Source organism: Rhinoderma darwinii, chromosome 9, assembly GCF_050947455.1.
Source record: "Rhinoderma darwinii isolate aRhiDar2 chromosome 9, aRhiDar2.hap1, whole genome shotgun sequence".
NCBI classification, from domain to species: domain Eukaryota; kingdom Metazoa; phylum Chordata; class Amphibia; order Anura; family Rhinodermatidae; genus Rhinoderma; species Rhinoderma darwinii.
The window spans coordinates 64447351-64469159 of record NC_134695.1 but is presented as its reverse complement, the minus strand read 5'-3'; the positions used below and the strand labels follow the sequence as shown (position 1 = coordinate 64469159).

At 42.9% G+C, this 21809-nt stretch overlaps 1 protein-coding gene across 1 annotated transcript in view; it reads left to right on the top strand.

Annotated features, from left to right (window-relative positions):
* The first annotated feature begins 493 nt into the window (after positions 1 to 493).
* ABTB2 (ankyrin repeat and BTB domain containing 2) overlaps positions 494 to 21809 on the top strand; it is an 85046-nt gene continuing 63730 nt past the window's right edge. The window contains exon 1 of the mRNA XM_075838002.1: positions 494 to 1716. Coding sequence (XP_075694117.1) covers positions 855 to 1716 — 862 coding nt within the window. The 5' untranslated portion in view covers positions 494 to 854. The remainder of the gene's footprint in view (positions 1717 to 21809) is intronic.

The window sequence follows — 21809 nt, the reverse complement described above, 5'->3', positions numbered from 1 at the left end:
GTAGTCTGGGTCTGCCAGGACTGGAATGTACATGCTTTGCACTGGGAGGTTGTGCTGAATTATTTTGTCGAACTACATCAGAGACGGATTGAAACCTGAGGTCCTTCTGTAGGATCAAGTAAGTTCTTCCCCGGGAAGATGTGAATATTCCGCTACCAGAACATCGATTAGTCGTCGGTTTAGAAAGTCCTGATGGTTTCCATTGTGCAATAAATGTGTAATGGATATAATTACCAGGGAGCATCTGATAAAGAAAACCGTAAAGTTTTTAGAAAACTTTTTATATGGTCGACCAGAACATTACCGACTTGGAACAAAGGTATCTGATCAGACTGAGGTCTGTGCAAAATCTGCGGCTTGGAGGACTGCTTGGATTTAATTTCAGTGTTGTTCCTCCCCTGGAGCCTTCTGATTGGCTGCAACCCTGGAAAAATTAGCATACAGACTGATCAGTGTGTGTCAGGCAGTTAGCCGAAATAAGTTTGCAGAAAGCTTCTCCATCTGGAAGAAAGGGAGCAGCTCTGCCCTGTTTGGGATTTTTCCTTAGTTCCCTTTACCTTAATGATCTGCATTTTTTATTACGTACAGAAATCCGTTCTTCAAAACCATTAATATTCCTTTAAGGAGACACCGCATGCACTGCATCTGCGCTTCTAACAGCTTCCAGGAGTCGGATATTTTTCCTTGGATATTTAAATTTCTCGGGAATATGGGATACAAAGCACAAGAACTTTACCGCTCCCTTCAGGAGAGTGATTTCCTTCACGTAAGGTGTCACAGTGGGGAAAGCTTTCATTAAACTCAGGGATCGCTGCCAGTGCTTTTTGTATTTTGGATTCCCATCAGCCGTACCTATGGCTGGAATATATAGCTCTACCCTAAAGACCTTGGAGGACCTTACCTTGGACTCTGGATATGGGGCAGAGGAATCCTGCAGGTCTCTCAGCCTCTCATCCTCAAAATCCAACTCCCAGCCATTGGCATCGTCTCAACACCGTGGGAATTGGTGGTATTACTCGGGGTCCATGAATAGCCGAAACAGCAGCTGGGACACCATGAATACTGCTCTTACAGAGGACCCTGATGTGGTGGATATGTTCTCCAGGTGCCACCGGCTACCTGAGCTGGAGGACTTTCCGTGGACAGATGAGGATATAGGAAAGCTGCTCAGAACGGGTAAAGGAGATGGTGGTATTAAGTGGGAATTCTCCCAGGATGCTATCAGGAGAATGTCGGTTTTGCTGAGGAGGCCTCTCATAAGGATATCAAGGGAAGCCCAACGCCTGAGCGTTCTTCACGCCAAGTGCACACGTTACGAGATCCAGAGTGCCATGAAACTCATTCTAAGCTGGGCTTTGTCCCAGAGCTGCACACTGGCCACGGTTCGGGCTCTATCCCTTTACAGCATGAGCGCCGGTGATGGACTGCGGCAAGGGAAATCTGCACGTTGTGGACTTACCTGGTCAGTGGGCAGGTTCTTCAGGTGGATGGTGGACACTAGAATATCGGTGCGGATCCATGAGTATGCAGCTATCTGCTTGACCGCCTGCATGGAGAACTTGTTGGACGAAATAAGAAACCGCGTTCTAGCGTGTCAAGGGTCGGATGGGACAGAGATTTCTCTTGATGCCCTGGAAATGGCAATCAACAATGACGCTGAGCTATGGGGAGTCCTGCAGCCCTATGAGCACTTGATCTGTGGGAAGAACGCCAATGGTAAGATCCATTCTTAATCTTATCTATTCGTTATCCAGTATTTATATAGTGCCAACATATGCCCCAGAATTCGTCCCTGTCCCCGGGAGGGCAGACGGTCGAAATTTGCATTTCTCAAGCATGCTCAAAAGTAAATGACTTAGGAAGCCACTCGGGAGAAATCTTTCTATTTATAACCCGTGGTGGTTGGATGGAGTGGAGAACCTTTGCATTTGTCGGGTCAGTGATTGACAACTACAAGTTTGTGTTCTACACTCGGACACTTCTACAAGCTGTGTCTGCTGGTGGGAGATGTTTGGATAACTGTGGGGCATATGTACATCGTGGGGTCTCGATATGTCACTCATAGAACATGCTCTACACGGTATCATCTTCAGTTCATGCTCTAAGAATAGCCGGTTCTTGTATTAGTAGTTCCATTTCTTCCCAAAATACTATTTGTAATGTAGAATATAGACTGCATACACACAACGATAGACCAATGCATGGATAACTTTACTAGAAGGGAGTATAGACATTATTGATTTCTGGCTATGGTCTAGAGGTCCAGTCTACGTCTAGAGATCATAAGCCATCACTCATTGAAGTCTAACTTGGGCGCCCTGTGACCCATATTACATTGCAGCTAGCAGGTACTTGTCACACAGGTGACACGATCTCGGTTGACCCTGCCACATGGTGGAGAAACCTGACTGTTGTTTTGGGTTGTCAAGGTTGCTACATCACATTGCCCTCAGGTGCCACTTGGATTTCCATGGATACACCACTTCGGAGGGCTAGCCTCATCATACGTCTGAGGTTTTGGTGTGGATATTTTTGAGCGGAGGGTTCCTAACATGACTTTTTATGGTGTAAACATCACAGATATTGCTACAGCATCCTAAAACTTTGGGCAATGATCGTCAAAAAAGGATTCTAGCTCATGGGAATCTACTCTGTAGCCACCACTAAAGGTGCCCCAACCAACTAGACGGTGGGCAGATGTTTTTGACCACAGAAAGATCTTTCATTTGACAGATAATTACATAAATTTGACCTTGGATGCTTCCAAATTGGCTGGTCGGGGTGACATTCATCCACAGCTGGTTGGAGGCATTAGATAACTGCTCACCAGGAGTCATTTGTCTGACCGCCCCAAACACCCTATAAGCCAGCATATTTGGCTTGGCTGAACGTGCATGTTAATTTTATATGGATTTAGAAAGGAAAATGGCAGTGGACGCCTCTGGCAATGCTTCTCCAAGGTGAAACTAATAAAATTGGCCGAAAAAAAAAGTTAGATACGGCAAATGCATTTTCTTCACCACTCCCAGATATCTCCTATATACATTAGACCTTCAACTTTTCATTGAATGTCTGTGGACCGATTCCACTGATATTAAAATTTACGTAGGGCCAGCCCGACTGCCCCCAAACGTCTTTTCTGTCCGATCTGTTGTTTCTCTGCAACATAAGTGCCACTATATATACATTGGCAGCCACTTACCTCACTCTCCCTATCACAATAACATCCGTGTTCAGCTAAGAGGAAGCTATTATTAACATCTACGCTTGCCTTATCATGACGATATGCTGATCACAGGGTGTTTCGCTGCTGTGGCCCTAAAAATCAGCTGTGGGGGAATTCGGCAGCAAGTGTTCAATTCCCCTGCAGTGCCACCACAGGAGAAAGGCAGCATTACACTTTTCCTCTTTAAATTAATGGGCTGAGTCTTTCAGGGTGACAGATTTTCTTTCGAACTGGTTTCCATTCTGGGAATTCCAAACCAGGGAACCTCTATTAGCTCAGAATTCATTAACCTGGTATATGAATATGGGTTTTCTTAACCGTACGACCCATTTAAGCTCCACAATGTGTGTGACCAAATGCTGCCATGATAAAAAAGCTGCCAAAGATTAGATCTGACTACGACTTTTACATGGTACAACAGTGCACTACGGCCAACAGTGACTCTCCGACAGAAATCAATGTATATATAATGGGGTCTAGACCGTCTTGAAACATTTTCCTTGACTTCTAATGGTCTGCGACTTGAGGAAAAGTTCAAAAGTTTTATTCGGCACAACCCCCTTGTCATTGGCATTACATGGTACAAGTCGTTGTGTGGTTCTAGCCTTTTTTTTTTATCATTCCCAAGTGACTCTTCAACAGTCACCTCCAGACTGCCAATCAAAACTAATATATTATGTGTCTGGCACTTACTCTGTACACAAATGAGGATTATAATAGAAGGGAATTAATTATCAGCCTTGCATTTCATTATAGCCCCCCTCACCCGCACCGTGCACCGATAAATGTTACTATCTCCGTCTCCAGACGCATTGAATATGTTTGAATATTGATATATGCAAATAACCAGGCCCGATCGGGACAGAGGTGACATGAGAGACATTCAATCAGCAGGCGAGGGCATTGTGTGCATGACATATGGGGACTGCGGTGTCTCCTCTCACCCTGCCAACGCCGCTCTGCTCCTTCCCTTTGTATGCCCAAAGGTTTGCATATGTTAACTGTAGACTGTAATAAGGGAGCCCCTGGCACTATCGAACAGGGCAAGTTGATCAGTTTGTTTTTTATTTTCTGCCTTATTTTTTGGAGTCTTCACTTGTCCTGGGTATTATATGGTCTTAGCCCTTATAGCCGGTATACACTGTGTGAGGGTCAGGAACTAGTGACCGCTGAAGCAGCATGACCAGTTTGTATAGGCTGCAGGTATATTTTAAAGGGATTGTCCAGTTTATCTAAAAGAAAAAAAACAACATTTTTAATATACACTATTAGGGAATTATGAGTTAATAGAGGGGGGGGGGGGGTCCTCTGTTCAGGATCCTCATCTCTTGGCCAGAGTGTAGAGCGGTTACAAAGAGCGTCTCTCTCTCTAGAGGACCTGTCCTATATTACACAGACAACACATTGGTATAAATGGGCACTGTGTAATGCTTAGTTTCCCCTGTGGGGGCACTGCAGGGAAATTGAACACTTAGTTTCCCCACAGATTGCAGCTGATCGTTGGAGGTCCCAGCAGGGGGACATTTTGAGATCAGCTTATTGTGGAAAGGACTCTTCCAACAAGTATAGATTGTCCAAAGTGGAGAACCCCTTTAAAATGAGACTCCCTCCTTTGGTGCCACTTTATGTGTTTAAATGTATTAGGGAATTGCATAAATAGCAATGTTCTAATATAATGTCATTGCCAAATTTGTACCTGTCGCAGTTTTGAGGAGTTCTCGGAAGATACTGAGTTTCTTTGCGGAGATCCAGCTTGTAGGGAGTCTTTAGGGCAATGCAGTGTTCAAAGAATGGCAATTGAGAAGACAAGTTAAGGCAACATTTTCCTTCTTTTATGGGACATCCCTATGAGGATTCCATGGCGGCTGGATGTGAATGGTTGTCATACACCTGTATAAACAGACCTTACAAGTGTATTTGGTCTTCTGTGGTGTGTGTGTTTAGTTGCAGCCTATTTATAAAGTGTATCACCTAAACTCAAATTCCCAAGATCCAACCTACAGTATGGAACATTACAGAGGGATTGGACACGAAATTCCTCTCGCCTCAGTGACGTCACTGCTTTTTATTAGGTAGGATAAAAACTCAGTCCACATAGTGGTCGTGAACACAAAAAACCCTTTCTTTACCTCGTCTTGTGATGTAGTATTTTATAAAGACAAGGTATACAAAGTGCAGTACTATAGATTGAATCTTGAGGTTGGGAGTAAACACAGGTGGCAAATAAATATATGTGTTATGGGACTTTAATTAAAGGGACACTCTGGAAAATGCGGGCACACTGTGTAGGGCCTATTGCATGGCCTGAGGGGGCGGAGCATGACACATGTCCTGGAATAGGCATAACCGTGTATTCGTTTTGTTCGGAGTGTTGCTTTAAAAAGGTTGTCTGTTTTCATATCCCTACTTATTAGAAAGGTTCCTTGATAACTCTGGAGACTTATATGCTGCTGATGGATTTATACTTCAGCAGACCCTACAATCCTACATATATAGAACAGTCCCGCTCCCTTCTCCTACTTTTGTAACTTCTCCCATATTGTAGAAATTAGTCAAAATAAAATATAGATGAAATACAGATGCAGAAAACATATGATGCATATTATATTTAATGTGGCCTCTGATTCTAGGCTCAGGGCAACATGAAGTCACACACTGTAAAATTGTGGTCGCGACTTCAATTCTTCCTCATGGGGAAAGTCGCAAGCGACCTAGCAACTATCCCAAAAATGTCTACCATAGTCGGAATCTTTTCAAAACGCACAAGATCATTGTTTTTTCCCCTTTACCTTTTTTGCATTCTCCCCTACTGCTGCTGTTTATGTCCTTGGACTGTTGACTATTCTCGTGTCTGCTGATTTTGTACTGTTTTGACTCTTTGTTTTTTTGGCGCGGCTTTAATCTGTTTATGATATTGGTTATCGTTCCGGTTCTGACAATACCGCTCCGTTACTGACATTTGCTAGTTTGACATTCTTAGGGCCTGTTCACATCACCGTTCGCTTTCCGTTCCGGGGTTCCATCGGAGGTTTCCGTCAGGTGAACTCCGCAACGGAAAGTGAAAGTGAAACCACAGCTTCCGTTTCAGTCACCATTGATATCAATGGTGACGGAAACATCGCTAATGGTTTCCGTTCGTCACCATTCAGGCAGGTTTCCGTTTTAACAACGGAATCAATAGCGGAGTCGACTGCGCTATTGATTCCGTCGGAAAACCGGAAATCTGCCGGAATCGTGACGAATGGAAACCATTAGCGATGTTTCCATCCCCATTGATATCAATGGTGACTGAAACGGAAGCTGTGGTTTCACTTTCACTTTCCGTTGCGGGGTTCACCCGACGGAACCCCGGAACGGAAAGCGAACGGTGATGTGAACAGGCCCTTACCTGTTCGCTCCACCTGCCAGCAGCTGCCTGGTGAAAGTAACATATTCCTTACCACCAGCAGGGATACTCAGGGTATGCTAGCTAGGGTCCTGATAGTGGGTTCACTCTTATCAGGGCGGTTTAGCTGCTTTAGGCGCGGACCTAGTACTTTAAGGGGAGTCGTAGGGCTAGATCACCACCTCTTGCTTTGTTGGGCAGCTAGCGCCAAGTCTGGCGGTGGGTGTGCGTTTGCTGGACTGGTACTTTCGTCAGTCATGTTACAAAATAGTTAAAGCCGTGCTGCGACCCCAATTTTACTGTGAGTCACGTATGACTTCATGTTGCCATGTAGGCTTAAAAACTGCATAAAGAAGAAGGGCCACATAAAAATACATGTAAAATGTCATGTGAATAGCTCTTTTGACCTAAGCTCCGTATTTGGCGCCATCCAAATCTACAGGTGATATGGAAGGGAAATAGTGTTGTGTAAAAGAGTCCTTACCCTATTTGGATGACCACCTTTTGTGAGAATATTCCCCTAACGATTAACTGATCACAGGGTATCTGCTGCTGGAAATCCCAGTGATCAGCTGTAATCTAGCAGCAGGTTTTCAGTTCCCCTGCAGCACCACCACAGGGGAAATAAAGCATTACACCGCTCCCATTGAAAGCATAGACAGGCCGGGTCCTCCAATGTGAAAGACACTTTTTCTAGCCCCTCTTCTCTGGCTAATAAATGAGGGTCCTGAACGGTGGACCCCCTCCCTTTTTTAATTCAGAATCCCCAATAGGGTATTAGAATATGGGTTTTCTGAACCAGACGACCCCTTTAAGCCATTCCTAATATATTCTCATTGACTCAGTTTAACAACAATCTGTAAAGACACTGAGGCTACTGTCCTCCTCGAAGACATTCACAGTGGCAGCTTGGGCACAATTTTACACTTTCCCTGGTTATTGTTCATCATTTTTATTGCATTTTTTTTTTATTTTCCCGTGTTTCATCGCCTCCTGAACACGGTGTCGAGTCCTGAAGTCTCCTCCAGCCTCCTTAATTGTTTATATCGTAACAGTGGCAGCTTCGTGCTGCTTCCACTGCTGGTTACGCTGAGTCTTCAATCCAGATGTTTAAAACCCCAGCAGGGCGTTGGCTGAACATTTTCCAAAACCCCACTTGAAATATATGAAAGCAATTAGCCGTTTTTTTGGGTACAAACGAACATCTGAGCCTCAATGGAAAAGCCGCACTCTGGTCATTGTGATCCGGAAGACCGAGAGCAATAAAAAAACTTGTCGGAAATTATTACTGAAGTATATGATTTTTTTCTTTTTTTTCTTGACCCTTTATGCAAGATGTGACTTGAGTTATGGTTGGTTGCTGTAAAATTTCAAAATGGCTGAAAAAGTTACATTTGTGATTGGATTTTATTTTATTTATTATTTATTAATACATTTTCATTTTTATAGCATTAGAAATTGTTTTTATGTACTTGTGATTTTTTTTTTATTGCAAATATAATTTATTATTTGGTTTTATTTCATTTTTTCATATGTTAAATTTTTTGTAAAACTTTTTCAATTTCATTCAATAGATTTTTGATTTTGTGTGTGTGTGTGTGTGTGTGTGTGTGTGTGTGTGTGTGTGTGTATTAGCTACTTTTGTCATAGGATGGATTTATGTCTTTCCCATGCTTAAAATCATGTGCTACTATATATTTAGTAAAAAAATACTTTCTAATGTTACTTTCCCCCTCTAGTTTTAGACTGTGCCCCTTTAAGCACCATTTTGTAATTTTTTTTCTATCTAGAGAGGTCAAGAATTTTGTGTTGACTCGTTTCATAATTCATCCGTTATGGCCTGAGCTTTATTTTTCTATTTCAAAGATCAAAATCCCCTACGCCCATTCACACAAAGTTAAATGGAACCTGTCGGGTCATTTTAGGCCCTCAAAGCGCCACTATACCATAATACATGACCTGACAAAGATCACCGATTCATCAATATCTATAAAATCGAGTTTTAAAATGGCGCACGCTGTATGCTAATTAGCCTATAAGATTCATGGGGGGCAGTGCCGCTATCCTGGAGTCACGAAGTCCGGTCTCTAAACCCAACTTTCCAGGCTTGATATACATCCCCCAGCCTCTCCACGTCACGAACAGCCTACTCCAACTCTGACCGATGCACCGTTGCCTTGTAAGACCCAACCATGTGCAATGCAGCAAGGTGTATTCCCCGGGCATGCGCAGTGTATCGACGAAACCGTGCAGAGTACCCCTTGCAGCGCTGCACATGCCCATGGAGTACAAGGCAATGGCACATCTGTGGGAGTTGGAGGAGGCTGTTAGTGATGTAGAAATGGATGTCAATCAAGCCTGGGAAGGAGGGTTTAGACACTGGATTGCGTGACTACAGAATAGCGGCACCGCCCCTATGACTCTTATAGGGTGATTAGCATACAACGTGTGCCATTTTGGATTTCTAGATTCCTTTAACCATGGCATAGCTCCAAATTTTTAGCACTTTTATGACCAAAAAAATAATAATTTTTAGACAATTTCAGTGAATAAATATCTCTTGGAAGGTACTTGTTCTCCTTGCAGAGATCTCACTAGTGTAGGGAGTCTTACAGGCAATGTTCCCTGGGAAAAGTATGCAAATTAGCTCTCCTCCAAAAGGAAGAAAACGATTTCTAGTGCCCCGCTATAGGTAGCTACCCTGTAAGTCATTGTCCGACCCCTTATAGAGCCTTTAAACATGACTAGAGATATCAGCCAAACCACAGACACCCATTTGGAGACAACACTGTTTCGGCATTTTTGCTCCTCATCAGTACAGAGTAGGGTTCTGGTTGGCTGGGTGAGTTGCCTTTGATGCAGCTCTTGGAAGGTACTGGTTCTCCTTGCGGAGATATAGCTGGTGTAGGGAGTCAGGAGGAGAGCTCATTTGTAAAGTTAATAAATAGAAAATTATATGTTGCCTTCCAGATTCTCCGGGAGACCATGAATGATTTTTGATATGGTGACAATGTTCTTTTCAGTCCATGATGAATGAATGATATAATTAGTCCTTTCTCTATGTTTTTCATTTTCTTGGCCACATGTTTATGAGAATTTGCCACAAGGCACTGGCTGTGGTCTGCTCCCCTTTCCCTTTTCAGTGATTAAATCATCAGGATCTTTGTGTAAGTGATTTGGTTTTCTACATCTGGTTCCCAGCAAAGTTTGTGCCCGAGGCCACAGAATGGCCTGAGTCAGACGGAGATGACCTCATTATCCTTCATGCCCAGTTTTAGATTAAAACCCAAAGGAATCTCCGTCAGGGCTGCAAGTCCCAGGGACGTTTCTCAGGAGCAGACAGTGCAACAAAGTGTGGTCAGAAATTATATTAATCAAATTTTTTCCCTTTTTTATAGATTTATCAAAAAAGTAAATTGTTGTGTTTTGATTTCTGGAAAGGTCATTTAAAAAAAAATCCCATATTTTGTTGCAAATGAGGAAATCAATGCATTGAATAATTTGATCTAAATTTAAAATGCTTTGTTTTGTTTACTGACCTTTCGACCAGCTAGTAGAGGCACAATGAAAAACATCACCCAAAGCCAAAAAGTCAGGTGTAAAAAAAGATCATCTATTTATGATTGCTTGACCAGGCAGAGCTGCTATTTTGCCAGTCATTCCTCATGTCACACTCCGGCACTAAAGCAGCTCTCCAGTGCTCAACACTTCATATCATAGCTTCCCGGGACCCCCCATGGAGACGACATGGAAGACAGAGATATACTTATGTCAACGGTAGTGGCACCCACATTTTTGAGTGGAGGTTATGGGTGGAGCAATGTCATCACTTATAGCAAAGATGCTATAAATATGGCGTTTGTATGTTAAAATTGAATATTTTTGATACGTTTTCTTCCTTTGATCATAGCATGACATACATAGAGGATTAAGGGTCTCAGGGGGAAAAAAAATACACCTTCCCCCCCCCCTTCCGTTTGGTGCTTGTTCACACCATGATAACCTTTGATCCTAGTTTAGGGAGGCCTGATACTGCTTCCCATTCCTAATAGGATAGAAGGGCAGAGTGACCTTGAGCCTGTCCCTGTCTCTCTCATAGGCCATGGTTAGCCTTGGTTCAAAGTCATTAATAGGTCAGAACTTTATAAATAAAGGATAGTAATAATGCATGAAAACCATGTATTCAGAACCTGCCACACTGGATTCTTCAATCTGGTTTCCCTATTACATTAAAGGGGGTTTCTGGTTTAGAAAACCTATTTTCAAAAACCCTATTAAGGACCCTTATCTCTTAGCCGAATGGAGAGCGTCTATAAAGAGCATCTCATTCTCTGGAGGATCCAGCATGTTAATTGATTTCAATGAGAACTGTGTAATGCTTTGTTTCCCCTGTGGTGGCGCTGCAGGAAAATGGAACACTTGATGGCTGGTCCCCCCACAGATTACAGCTAATCGTTGAGGGTTATAGCGGCAGGTCACCCTGTGATCAACTTATCATCATGGGACCCTTCTTACAAAACAGATGAGGGCAACCCCTTAAAGAACAGTTTATTAAGGGCTTGTTAATTTTCACACAAACTTTTCAACCGCTAAATACAATCTTCATAAATTGGAACATAAAGCTGCTTTGAAAAATCCAAATTACTGTGTCAAAAAAATTAATGGGTGGGTTGGTTATTGTATCTCCTGGATTCCCCATGCTCCTACACGGCCTTCGAGTCTCTATAAAGGAGACCGGGGCAAGGTTGACAGCTATGATGTATTGTGGTGGCGTACAATTGCCGTGTTTCTAAATAAAGACTGTCCAAGTCTCTTGCACCTTAGTGAAATGGGGGAGGAAGGAGGCATTGCTGACCAGTGAAGTCGAAAGGTCAACGGCCTCTCATTTACTTTGATGTTGGCAGCAAGGTGGCTCATGTTGGTGGGCTTATCATGGCTGACCCCACAGCATCTGGTCTGATCAGCTGCTCCATCACATGTTGGTCTACAAAGTGTAAAAAAATTTCCAAGAATTTGGAGATTCAGGTTGAACTGATGTCTGCAGTTAACCACTGTAGTTCCTATGGATTATGTTTTCTCCACGTTCACAGTCATGGTCAATGTTTTTTCATTATCAAAGCAACAGTTGTAATATATTAGATTCGATTTACAAATCGAAATTTTGTTTTTAAGTTTTCCAACATTTTTTCCACAAATATTATCAGCCATAATGCTAGCAACAGATTTCTAAATGGCTAACACCTGAAGATCAGAGGTGGGAGTCAGGGCGCCCATACACATTAGAAAACACTTAGTCGAACCCACCAATTTCGACAGACTCTGTCTAATGTGTATGGGGGCCCCGGACTCTCCCACGCCGCCAGATGCTGAGGGAAAGGAAGATTGGACAGTTAGTTCATGTGTGTAGCCTCTTTTAAGCTGGACATACACTTAAGATAGCTTTCCGCCAAACGCTTATTCGGCTGACAGCTATTCCTCTAAACTCCACCATAAACATGCACGTTCTGCTGGCCGAGCGTGATTGTTTATTTTAATGGGGAGAGGAGAATTAGCTGCTGCCAGACCCCAAAGGATATGGCATGTTGAAATCCAACATACCCAATCCCCTGACATCTGCCGTTGAGGGAGAGTTGGGAGGCCCCCATACACAAAAGATCTTTGACTGATCCCACTGGTGGGCTTGGCCAACCTTTATCTTATGTGTATGGCCAGCTTATCCCCTACACACTCAGGGGGAAACATGAGTACACGACAAAACTCACGTGAATGCAGAATCAAACAAACTCCATACATAAATTGGCCGTGATCGGTTTCGAGCCCAGGGCCCCAGTGCCCATTACCGAAGTGTGAGACAGGGCCCCATGGTGACTTTCGGATGTGCAATGGCCGTGATTACCAGGGGGAAAAGTTACACGACAATCACAAGAATTTGAACATGGTTGGAATTCATGCGACCATCACAAGTAGCCCACACCTTTTACTATGACTTGTGGGACTAAATTTGCCATGGAGCGTTGGACTAAACATTTCGAAGTCATAAACTAACTCTCAGTTTAGCTTTTTTTTCAATCTGGACAATGTCCAAGCCTTATTTTCACCTTGGCTGGCAGCATCGGTTGGTCAATGACATGGAATTATAGTGATGATCTTCAACCTGTGGCTCTTAAACTGTTGTAAAACTACAACTCCTAGCATGTTTTAGGAGTTGCAGTCTGTTAGGGCATTCTGGGAGTTGTAGTATCCCCTTATATAAATAATGCACAGTCCCGAACAGCTGGGTATCATGGCCGATACGAGGCCTTTGTAGACTGTAAGTGTGGCCTTGTCTAGCAGAGTCTTGTTAGTCTGCACTGAATTAAAGAGGTTTTGTTTAGACAGATGAATCGAGACACTTGAAACAAGTCAAGCTTCAAGGACTGCTACTGACATCAGCCAGACGTGGCGTGGCTATCTCTAGAAATGTCAGACGGCTTCTAACATATGGAAAGTTTTCTCTACACGGCGATACTCAAGGGACAAAATCTATATAGGATACATCCATTGGGTCCCAGACATAATAGAGTCACCACAATGGAAATTTTGAAACAGGGACCCCCACCTACCATGTGACATTTATAATACTGGGTCTTCTTATGTGGCAGAAGGACATTTGAGCCCCCTCGGGCTCCAGGGCCCGGGTGGGACTGCTTCCTCTGAACCTCCTAGAGCTACACCCTTGTGTTGGGTTTTAACAAGACCTATGCAGACCTGGTCAGGGACTAAGAGTAATTGCCTCTATTAGAACCCCCTTATCAACTGGGATATTTACCATTTTTGACATTATTATTACATTATTGAATAATATTATGCTAATTATTCTTTGTTTTAAAAGCATTAGGCATTTCCTAACTAACGACTGTGTGGGTGACCTATAGATAGAAGCATTCTCCATGTATGACTCCTTCCATGAAGGCTTGAAGATACTTTCATGGTGTAGGGTCTGATCTTGTGGACCTTAAATAACTATCATCAAATCTTCAACAAGCTGCTGTCCTGTCTGATGCATAGACATATAGATTTACCGCCGATCACACAAATTTTCCAATATTTGCCCCTTAAAGGGGACTATGTCATATGTCAACCGACCTGATCCCTTTAAATTTGCAGATGTCCTGCTAAGTTAAATTAGTAGCTGAAATTGCATTGGATTTGCTCCTCAGCAAATTATGGTAAATCTGTCGCTTAGTTAAGTAATGAACGTGCTGACAAATGATGAAATCGATCATTATTTTTTGAGAAGCTGACAAACCAATTTGGCCCGACATTGGCAAAAATGGCTGCCAGCAAAAGTACAACAAATACAATGATCAAACGTTGGCGATCGTTCTAACTTCTGGTTTACTAGTATTTGCTTACATTTTAAATTTTGGGCGGATCTCCCTTTAAGGTGCCCATAGATATAACGATAATTGATTATCAATTATCACTTCACCAACTCCCACCATGCGGAAAAAGCCTAAAAAGCAGAGTTTAGTATTTTAAAAATGGAAGTTAGCTGGGCTCTGTAGTCCCACCATTGACGGGATGATCACGTCGCGAATCCGCTTCCAAGCCCATTATTTTTTAAAGGGTTTTTCCAGCTAATAACAGGTTTTTGCTCATTTAAATGTAAAGAGAAAGTTAAGGAGGTTTTACACTGGGCGATTATCGGGAAGACGAGCGTTAATATATATATGCTCGTTGCCGATAATTGCCCTGTGTAAAGAGGGCTGCGATCAGCAGATGAACGAGCAAACGCTCCATCATCTGCTGATCGTATCGTTTTAAAAAAGTCAATTATTATAATGTCGGCAGGGAGACGCGCAGCCGACATTATAATAATAGATGGGGACGAGCGAGTAACGACCGCTCGTCCCCATCAGTAGCTCCGTGTGACAGGAGCAAACGAGCGCCGATCAACGATGTCTCGTTGATCGGCGCTAGCTGCATCGGCCGAGTGTGAGCCGGTGTAAAAGGCCCTTTACTTACATATAGATGGCCGTTCCGGCGTTCAGATGCACCATTTCGCCAAGATCCACCGTTATCAGCGTGTTATCAAATCTACATCATAGTCAAGAGGGCTTGATGTTTAAAACGATATCAAAATATTTTATGTATAAACATTCATGAACTTTTTATTCTCCCTACTCGCTCGCGTGACCTGATTGGCTGCTATGGACGATACGGCCGCTTTTTCTGTCTGACAACTTTAATAAGTGAGTCCCCCATGTTATGTCTAGTGCAGGGCCTGGGGGCGGTGAATGGTACGGGGATTATTTCTTTGCTGTTTTATGATCCCCCTGTGTCATGCTCCGCCCCTCTCAGGCCCTTCATCAGTTTTACCTGGAGGGCTCCTTTAAGACAGCTGTGCATTTTCCTGTATTTTACAGGTGTACTGTATCATTGACAGCATTACACCTTCTCGCTGCGCTCCTTACACCGGGGAGCCTTGGCGTGTACGTCTCTTCATAACATTGCAGTTATCTTAAAATCCCTGGCAGTCATGTTCTTACTGAGCGTCCTCTGCCAGATCCCTGCTGTTGCCATGGGATCGAGACCCAGACAGGAAATCATGGCAGGACGGGACAAGGTCCAACACACACACACCAGGCAAAACTGTTCACGTTTAAAGTTTGGGGGAAAAAAAATTCTCAGCAAGAGAGAAAGGAGCCTCTGTTCCTAAACCTGGACGCAGCCTGTGACCAGGCACACTACACCCTGATCTGTGCCCCTGCAACGCTCGGCTGTTCCTGAAGTAGCATACACTGTCCACTTATTCGTAAACGGCAGTTCAATCGAAAAAAGGCTAGAAAATAGGCCGTCGGGGCATACTGGGAGTTGTAGTATTATATAAAGTGATATATATTACATAGACTTTGAATGACATATATAAATCTGCATTGTTAACCATTTCATACACTGGTTTGCATTTGTGCCATTCTTCACTCACTGTACTGGTCTCATATCTATGAACCAGGAAGATCAGGATGAACACTATAGATGGCTCCCGATCGTGAATACTATACTGAATAGACGTATGGGAGAACATAAAGAAAAGTTCTGTAACTTTGTAATATACATAGTGACATGTTAGAAGTTTTGATTGGTGGGGGTCCGAGCACTGAGACCCTCAACAATCGCTAAAACGAAGCAGCAGAAGCGCTCAGGTTGTGCCGCTTTGTTATTGATCGGCTTTCCTCGGTGTACTGACTTATAGACTTTCTATTGAGCCCATACATCTCTCCGAGGAAAGCCAATCAGAAAAGAAACGACACAGCGCTCACCCGAGAGCTTCTGTTGCTTTGTTTTAGTGATCGGTGGGGGTCTCAGTGCTCGGACCCCCACCGATCAAACTTCTGACATGTCACTATGACATGTCAAAAGTTTTCCAAACGTTTAAAGAGGCTCTGTCACCAGATTTTGCAACCCCTATCTGCTATTGCAGCAGATAGGCGCTGCAATGTAGATTACAGTAACGTTTTTATTTTTTAAAAACGAGCATTTTTGGCCAAGTTATGACCATTTTCGTATTTATGCAAATGAGGCTTGCAAAAGTACAACTGGGCGTGTTGAAAAGTAAAAGTCCAAGTGGGCGTGTATTATGTGCGTACATCGGGGCGTGTTTACTTCTTTTACTAGCTGGGCGTTCTGATGAGAAGTATCATCCACTTCTCTTCAGAACGCCCAGCTTCTGGCAGTGCAGATCTGTGACGTCACTCACAGGTCCTGCATCGCATCGGCACCAGAGGCTTCAGTTGATTCTGCAGCAGCATCAGCATTTGCAGGTAAGTAGCTACATCGACTTACCTGCAAACGCCGATGCTGCTGCAGAATCATCTGTAGCCTCTGGTGCCGATGTGTCCTCGCTCGTCTGACACGATGCAGGACCTGTGAGTGACGTCACAGCGTGATCTCTGGAGAACACGGCTGTGTCTGCACTGCCAGAAGCTGGGCGTTGTGAAGAGAAGTGGATGACACTTCTATACACAACGCCCAGCTAGTAATAGTAGTAAACACGCCCCGATGTACGCACATAATACACGCCCAGTTGTACTTTTACTTTTCAACACGCCCAGTTGTACTTTTGCAAGCCTCATTTGCATAAATACGAAAATGGTCATAACTTGGCCAAAAATGCTCGTTTTTTAAAAATAAAAACGTTACTCTTATCTCCATTGCAGCGCCGATCTGCTGCAATAGCAGATAGGGGCTGCAAAATCTGGTGACAGAGCCTCTTTAAATACACTTTAAGGCCCGCTCGCGCAGATAAGGGTTTGTGACAATGAATTAGTATAGACAAGGCAGTATTGTTTTTACCCTTGCAACGTGTTCATTACCAGACCACTCGGACTGTGCACCAGTAAAAATAAATCTCCCCCACTGTTTCCAATAAGAGACAGCAAGAGAGACTGTTTGTAAGGAGCCGTGCTCCCAGGGGTATAGCTATAGGGGGTGAAGACTGGTAGCACTCGCACCTGGGGCCTGGTGCCCAAGGGGGCCCCTCTGCCAAACTAGAAGACTGTCTGCATAAAAACAACTACCCTCTAAAACATAACCTATGCTAGGAATGCATATCCATTAAAATAACATAACACGGGACACATGGCTTACTATTAAATGTGGGTTGACTCGGGGTCGGCCACAGCTTTATTTATTATTTCAATATTAAATATATAACCACAAACATATAACAACTTAGGTAAAACCCGTATGCCAGCCAACTAAATAGTGGGCATGTAGGTAAGACCACCTTATAGGAAAACACCAACTGTGACAGTAAATGCAACACAAAATTCTCAAACAATCAGAGAAACGTAAACAACATGACATATCAACATCCTTTTTTTTCGAGACGAGTTAAGGCCGCAAAAGAGGCCGGAGAGCGGGAGCTCGGGGGGTTTTGTTCCATGGAGGGGTGTGGACAGACCTAGACCACCCCTCCCTACACTAAGTCACCAATTGCAGCACAGCCAATGCAACTTTGCCATTGGCTGTGCCCAGAGTTGCACGCCTACAATTCCTAGCCCTTCTCTCAACTATTTTTAACCCCTTCCTAACGCTACAGTCTCAGGCCCGTCGGTTATACACCAGTATTATACATGGCACATAGTAGGTGGGGGGCCCAATGACAAATTTTGCTTTGGGGTCCAGAGGCTTCAAGTTATGCTTCTGCATGCTTTAGTTTTAGTTGGATATAATGAGGACCGTTTTTCAATGTCAATTAGAATGCTTCTGTTCACATACAGCAAACAGAGATCTTGAACATGAATTAATACACAAAGTATATTACAAAATTGCAGAACTTTCCAATATACAACAATTACGACTTACTTACATAAGACCCCTTTAAATAAAATGTGATTATCGTGCTTTATCTGTAGCTGCAATCCACGTGGGTCTCTTCCATCCCACACAAGTGCTGATCAGGTGATGACCTAAGCCGCAGTCTATTATATTGGACAGAATGAGAAAATAATGAATGGACAATGTTGTCCTATCTGGAGGCCTAATTACTCATACAATACCCGTGTCTTTATAATAGACAACTGCTGAATCAGTGCTCCTGACGCGTGCTCCTGACCTCTGCAGAAATGCTGGGAGTTCTAGGCCTGCCTCATCCTCTTTGGCTTGACAAAAGCCTGAGCAATGTAATTATCCGACCGCCGGAGATAATAATCCACTTACAATTGTGGGAGCAGTTTACAGACCTACAGTGTATTTATTTCTGTTTGAGCTTGAATATATCTGGACGTCATCGTTTCCTGAAATAGAAGACACCTTGTCAGTAGAGCCTGAAAACGCGTCAGCGTCATGACTGACATTGATTTATGAACTGACCTCGTGTATCTCGATGCTGTAGAATATGTTACATGTGGGTGATCAAATGTAATGTATTCCCATTAGTCGAGCAGTGGCAATTTATCAATAGTAGTAAGACACATGCGGCAAAAATGAAGAAAAACATCCCTGGAGGTCTAGAGCAGTTGTGGGGCGAATTGTGATTTTGCTGGTTGTCTAGCATAGGTAAGGGAGGAATGGAGATGTTGGTGTTTAGGGCATTGAGTCGTTGAATATCTGTCTAGGGTAGTAGAGGGGTTTACGTTAATATTCCTGGAGGTCTAGGGCAGATAAGAGGTTCATAATCCCATCACTGGTGGTCTAGGATGGTGAATGGGTTAATATATACATCTCTGGGGGTCTAGGGCAGGGATGGGGTTAATATTACCAATTTTCTTGCTCTTCTTAATATTTATTACTATGTACATATGTAGGGTTTGTAGCATCTTTTTTGTTTTTATGTAGTAGTATTATAGTATCTGTATATTACATACAGATATAGAGAGGGTTGTTTCATTTCATATTTTTACTATGTAGTAATATTATAGTATAATATTATTATATACAGATGTGAGGGGTGTAGTATTTTTCTCTTTTTAAGTTTTTACTATGTTTTAGTATTATCATATCTGTAAATGTTATATACAGATATAGATGGGAGTTGTAGTATCTTGCATGCAAATGAGATACAGAACGGCTCGTGATTACGCACAGACGGCCGCGGACTGTCATCCGCATTTGCAGCCCATGCTCACATTACAAAGTATAGGCGCACGGTCCGCAAATGTAAAAAATAGGACATGTCCTATTTTTTGCGGGTCATTTTTACCGCCCGAACACTTAACCGTAAATATACGTGAAGGTGTCCGTGGCCCATAGAAATGAATGGATCAGTAATTCTATCTGCAATTACGGATCCGTAATTGCGGTTAAAAATTACGGTCATGTGCGTGAGGCCTTACTCGCAATACTGCAGAATCTATAAGAAATGTAAAGTTACTGCAAAGGGATGCTATATAATACCTAAATGTCAAAATAAAGGCATCAAAGGGGGAGCTATAAATTACAGAAACACTCATCCACCCTGGGAGGCATCAAATGACTTTCTGACATAGGCCCTGCGCCCCTCACTGAGAGATCCTGGCGATAAATGAGATTACGCCTCTCTGGCGAGCCACACTTAAAGCGGCAGTGTATGAAATATATGTCTCCCCCAGCGTGATGATCTGTCCATCCGCAGTCTGCTTCCACTTAATAACATGTCCAGGTTTCCTTATTTTCCACGTGTTCTAGACTCTCTGGAACGTTGCCATCCCCTCATTTACTTATCAGCGAGTCTGTCAGCACAACATGGATTCTACACGAGATTCCAGCTGTAACTTTAAGTACGTGATGCAACATTAAATGTAATTCATCTCTCTAGAAAGTAAACGGAATTATATGCAGTCTTGGCAGGCAATAAAATGCAGTAATATTGTACCGTCCTTATATAAATTTAATTTATAGGTGCTAAGATTTCATGGAATAAATGGATTCCTTTAGCTTTTTATAGGGTGGCGCCTTAGTGGAGATCTTACACTTCTAAAACATATACATATTTTTCAATTGTTTACAGAAAACGCATTCATCCATACCAAATAATACTATGGACATAAATCAGATGACTGTATATTTATGTGCTCTGAGAGGAACCTGGTAGACTCCAGAAAATGTATACAAACAATATGAGATTTCCTCATGGGTGCAGCTTATGCAGGTTTTCCTCAAGGGTGTGGCTTATGCAGGTTTTCCTCATGGGTGCGGCTTATGCAGGTGTTCCTCAAGGGTGTGGCTTATGCAGGTTTTCCTCAAGGGTGTGGCTTATTCAGGTTTTCCTCATGGGTGCGGCTTATGCAGGTTTTCCTCAAGGGTGTAGCTTGTTTAGGAATTCCTCAAGGGTGTGGCTTATGCAGGTTTTCCTCAAGGGTTTGGCTTGTTGAGGAATTCCTCAAGCGTGTGGCTTATGCAGGTTTTCCTCAAGGGTGTGGCTTATTGAGGAATTCCTCAAGGGTGTGGCTTATGTAGGAGTTTCTCAAGGATGTGCCTTATGTAGGATTTCGTCAAGGGGTAGCTTGTTTTTAAGCATGCTCCTACACAGAAAATACAGTGTATAGACAATAGAAGACTTGGCATAAATATCCATAGCTCTCAACGTCTTCTTTCTTTGAACCTATGAAACCCACCCCCTTCCATACCCCCACTGCATATAAAGCCCTGGTCAGAATCAAACACATGACCCCTGCAAATCCTTATTTTAAAGGTTCATACCCAGCAATATGGGCCGTTACTTAGTACAAATAATGTAGGTAAGGGCCACGGTAGGTGACAGTGACAACTTCACCGCAGTCCTCCTAGCCTGATGGGTAGTCCAACCTAAGCTTGAAGGTATTTAAATGCTGCTTCCCCCTACCTATCAACTAATTTTGGGCCAAAATGGTTTCCACCCATTAAAAAATGCATTTAGGGCTAATATTTTTTGTTTGCCCCCTAATAAAGGGTGATTGTATTCATGTAAAAAAAAAAATCCACCATGTAATGAAAAAACTGTTCTCAGAGCTGATGTTCTATATGACTCCGATCTGTACGTCTCCTCATCTATCTGATCTTTCCTCAGGCAGTGGACAGAGACAATGTTTTTTTTCCTTGTTTAGTTTTGCAGGGTGCAGATGGAAGAAGGAAGAAGCATCTAATTTAATAACTTCCTAATTACCTCTGTAAACCCATATTCAGTTTGCCCCGGAGGTACCAGCTGCACCTCAGACTAAACAGCTACAGATGAGGGTTTATTGCCGCACAGTCTTCAGTTCTTCTATTTGCCGTTATATAATCTTCTAGTCTCCTGCCTAATAAAAGGATACAGAATATGCGCTATTATTTTATGCTCTATTAAGAACGATGAAAGGGTTTTTTATTTTACTGTATCAAATAAGACGTTTTCTCTTTCTGTTCAATTATATATACAATGGATTGCAATGTCGTCCATAAGAGCCTAACATTTAAAGGGTTCCTCCGGGAATATATATAACTAGGTCAAACTAATAGAGCACTAGATAGGGCTATACTGATATCCAATCTGCTAAACCTATGTCCCTGAATGCCAGGGGCAGTAGTTTGTTTACATAGACACATCCTAAGGACTCAGGAACACGGGCGCATTAAGGTTCTGTATAACTTTGTATGGAGCCATAATACTTCACCCATAGACTTGAATGTACCTACATATGCCTACGGAGTTTTTTTTAATACGAAATCCGACAGAAAAAAATCTTAGGCCTCCGGCACACGGCCGTAGCTGTGTGCACG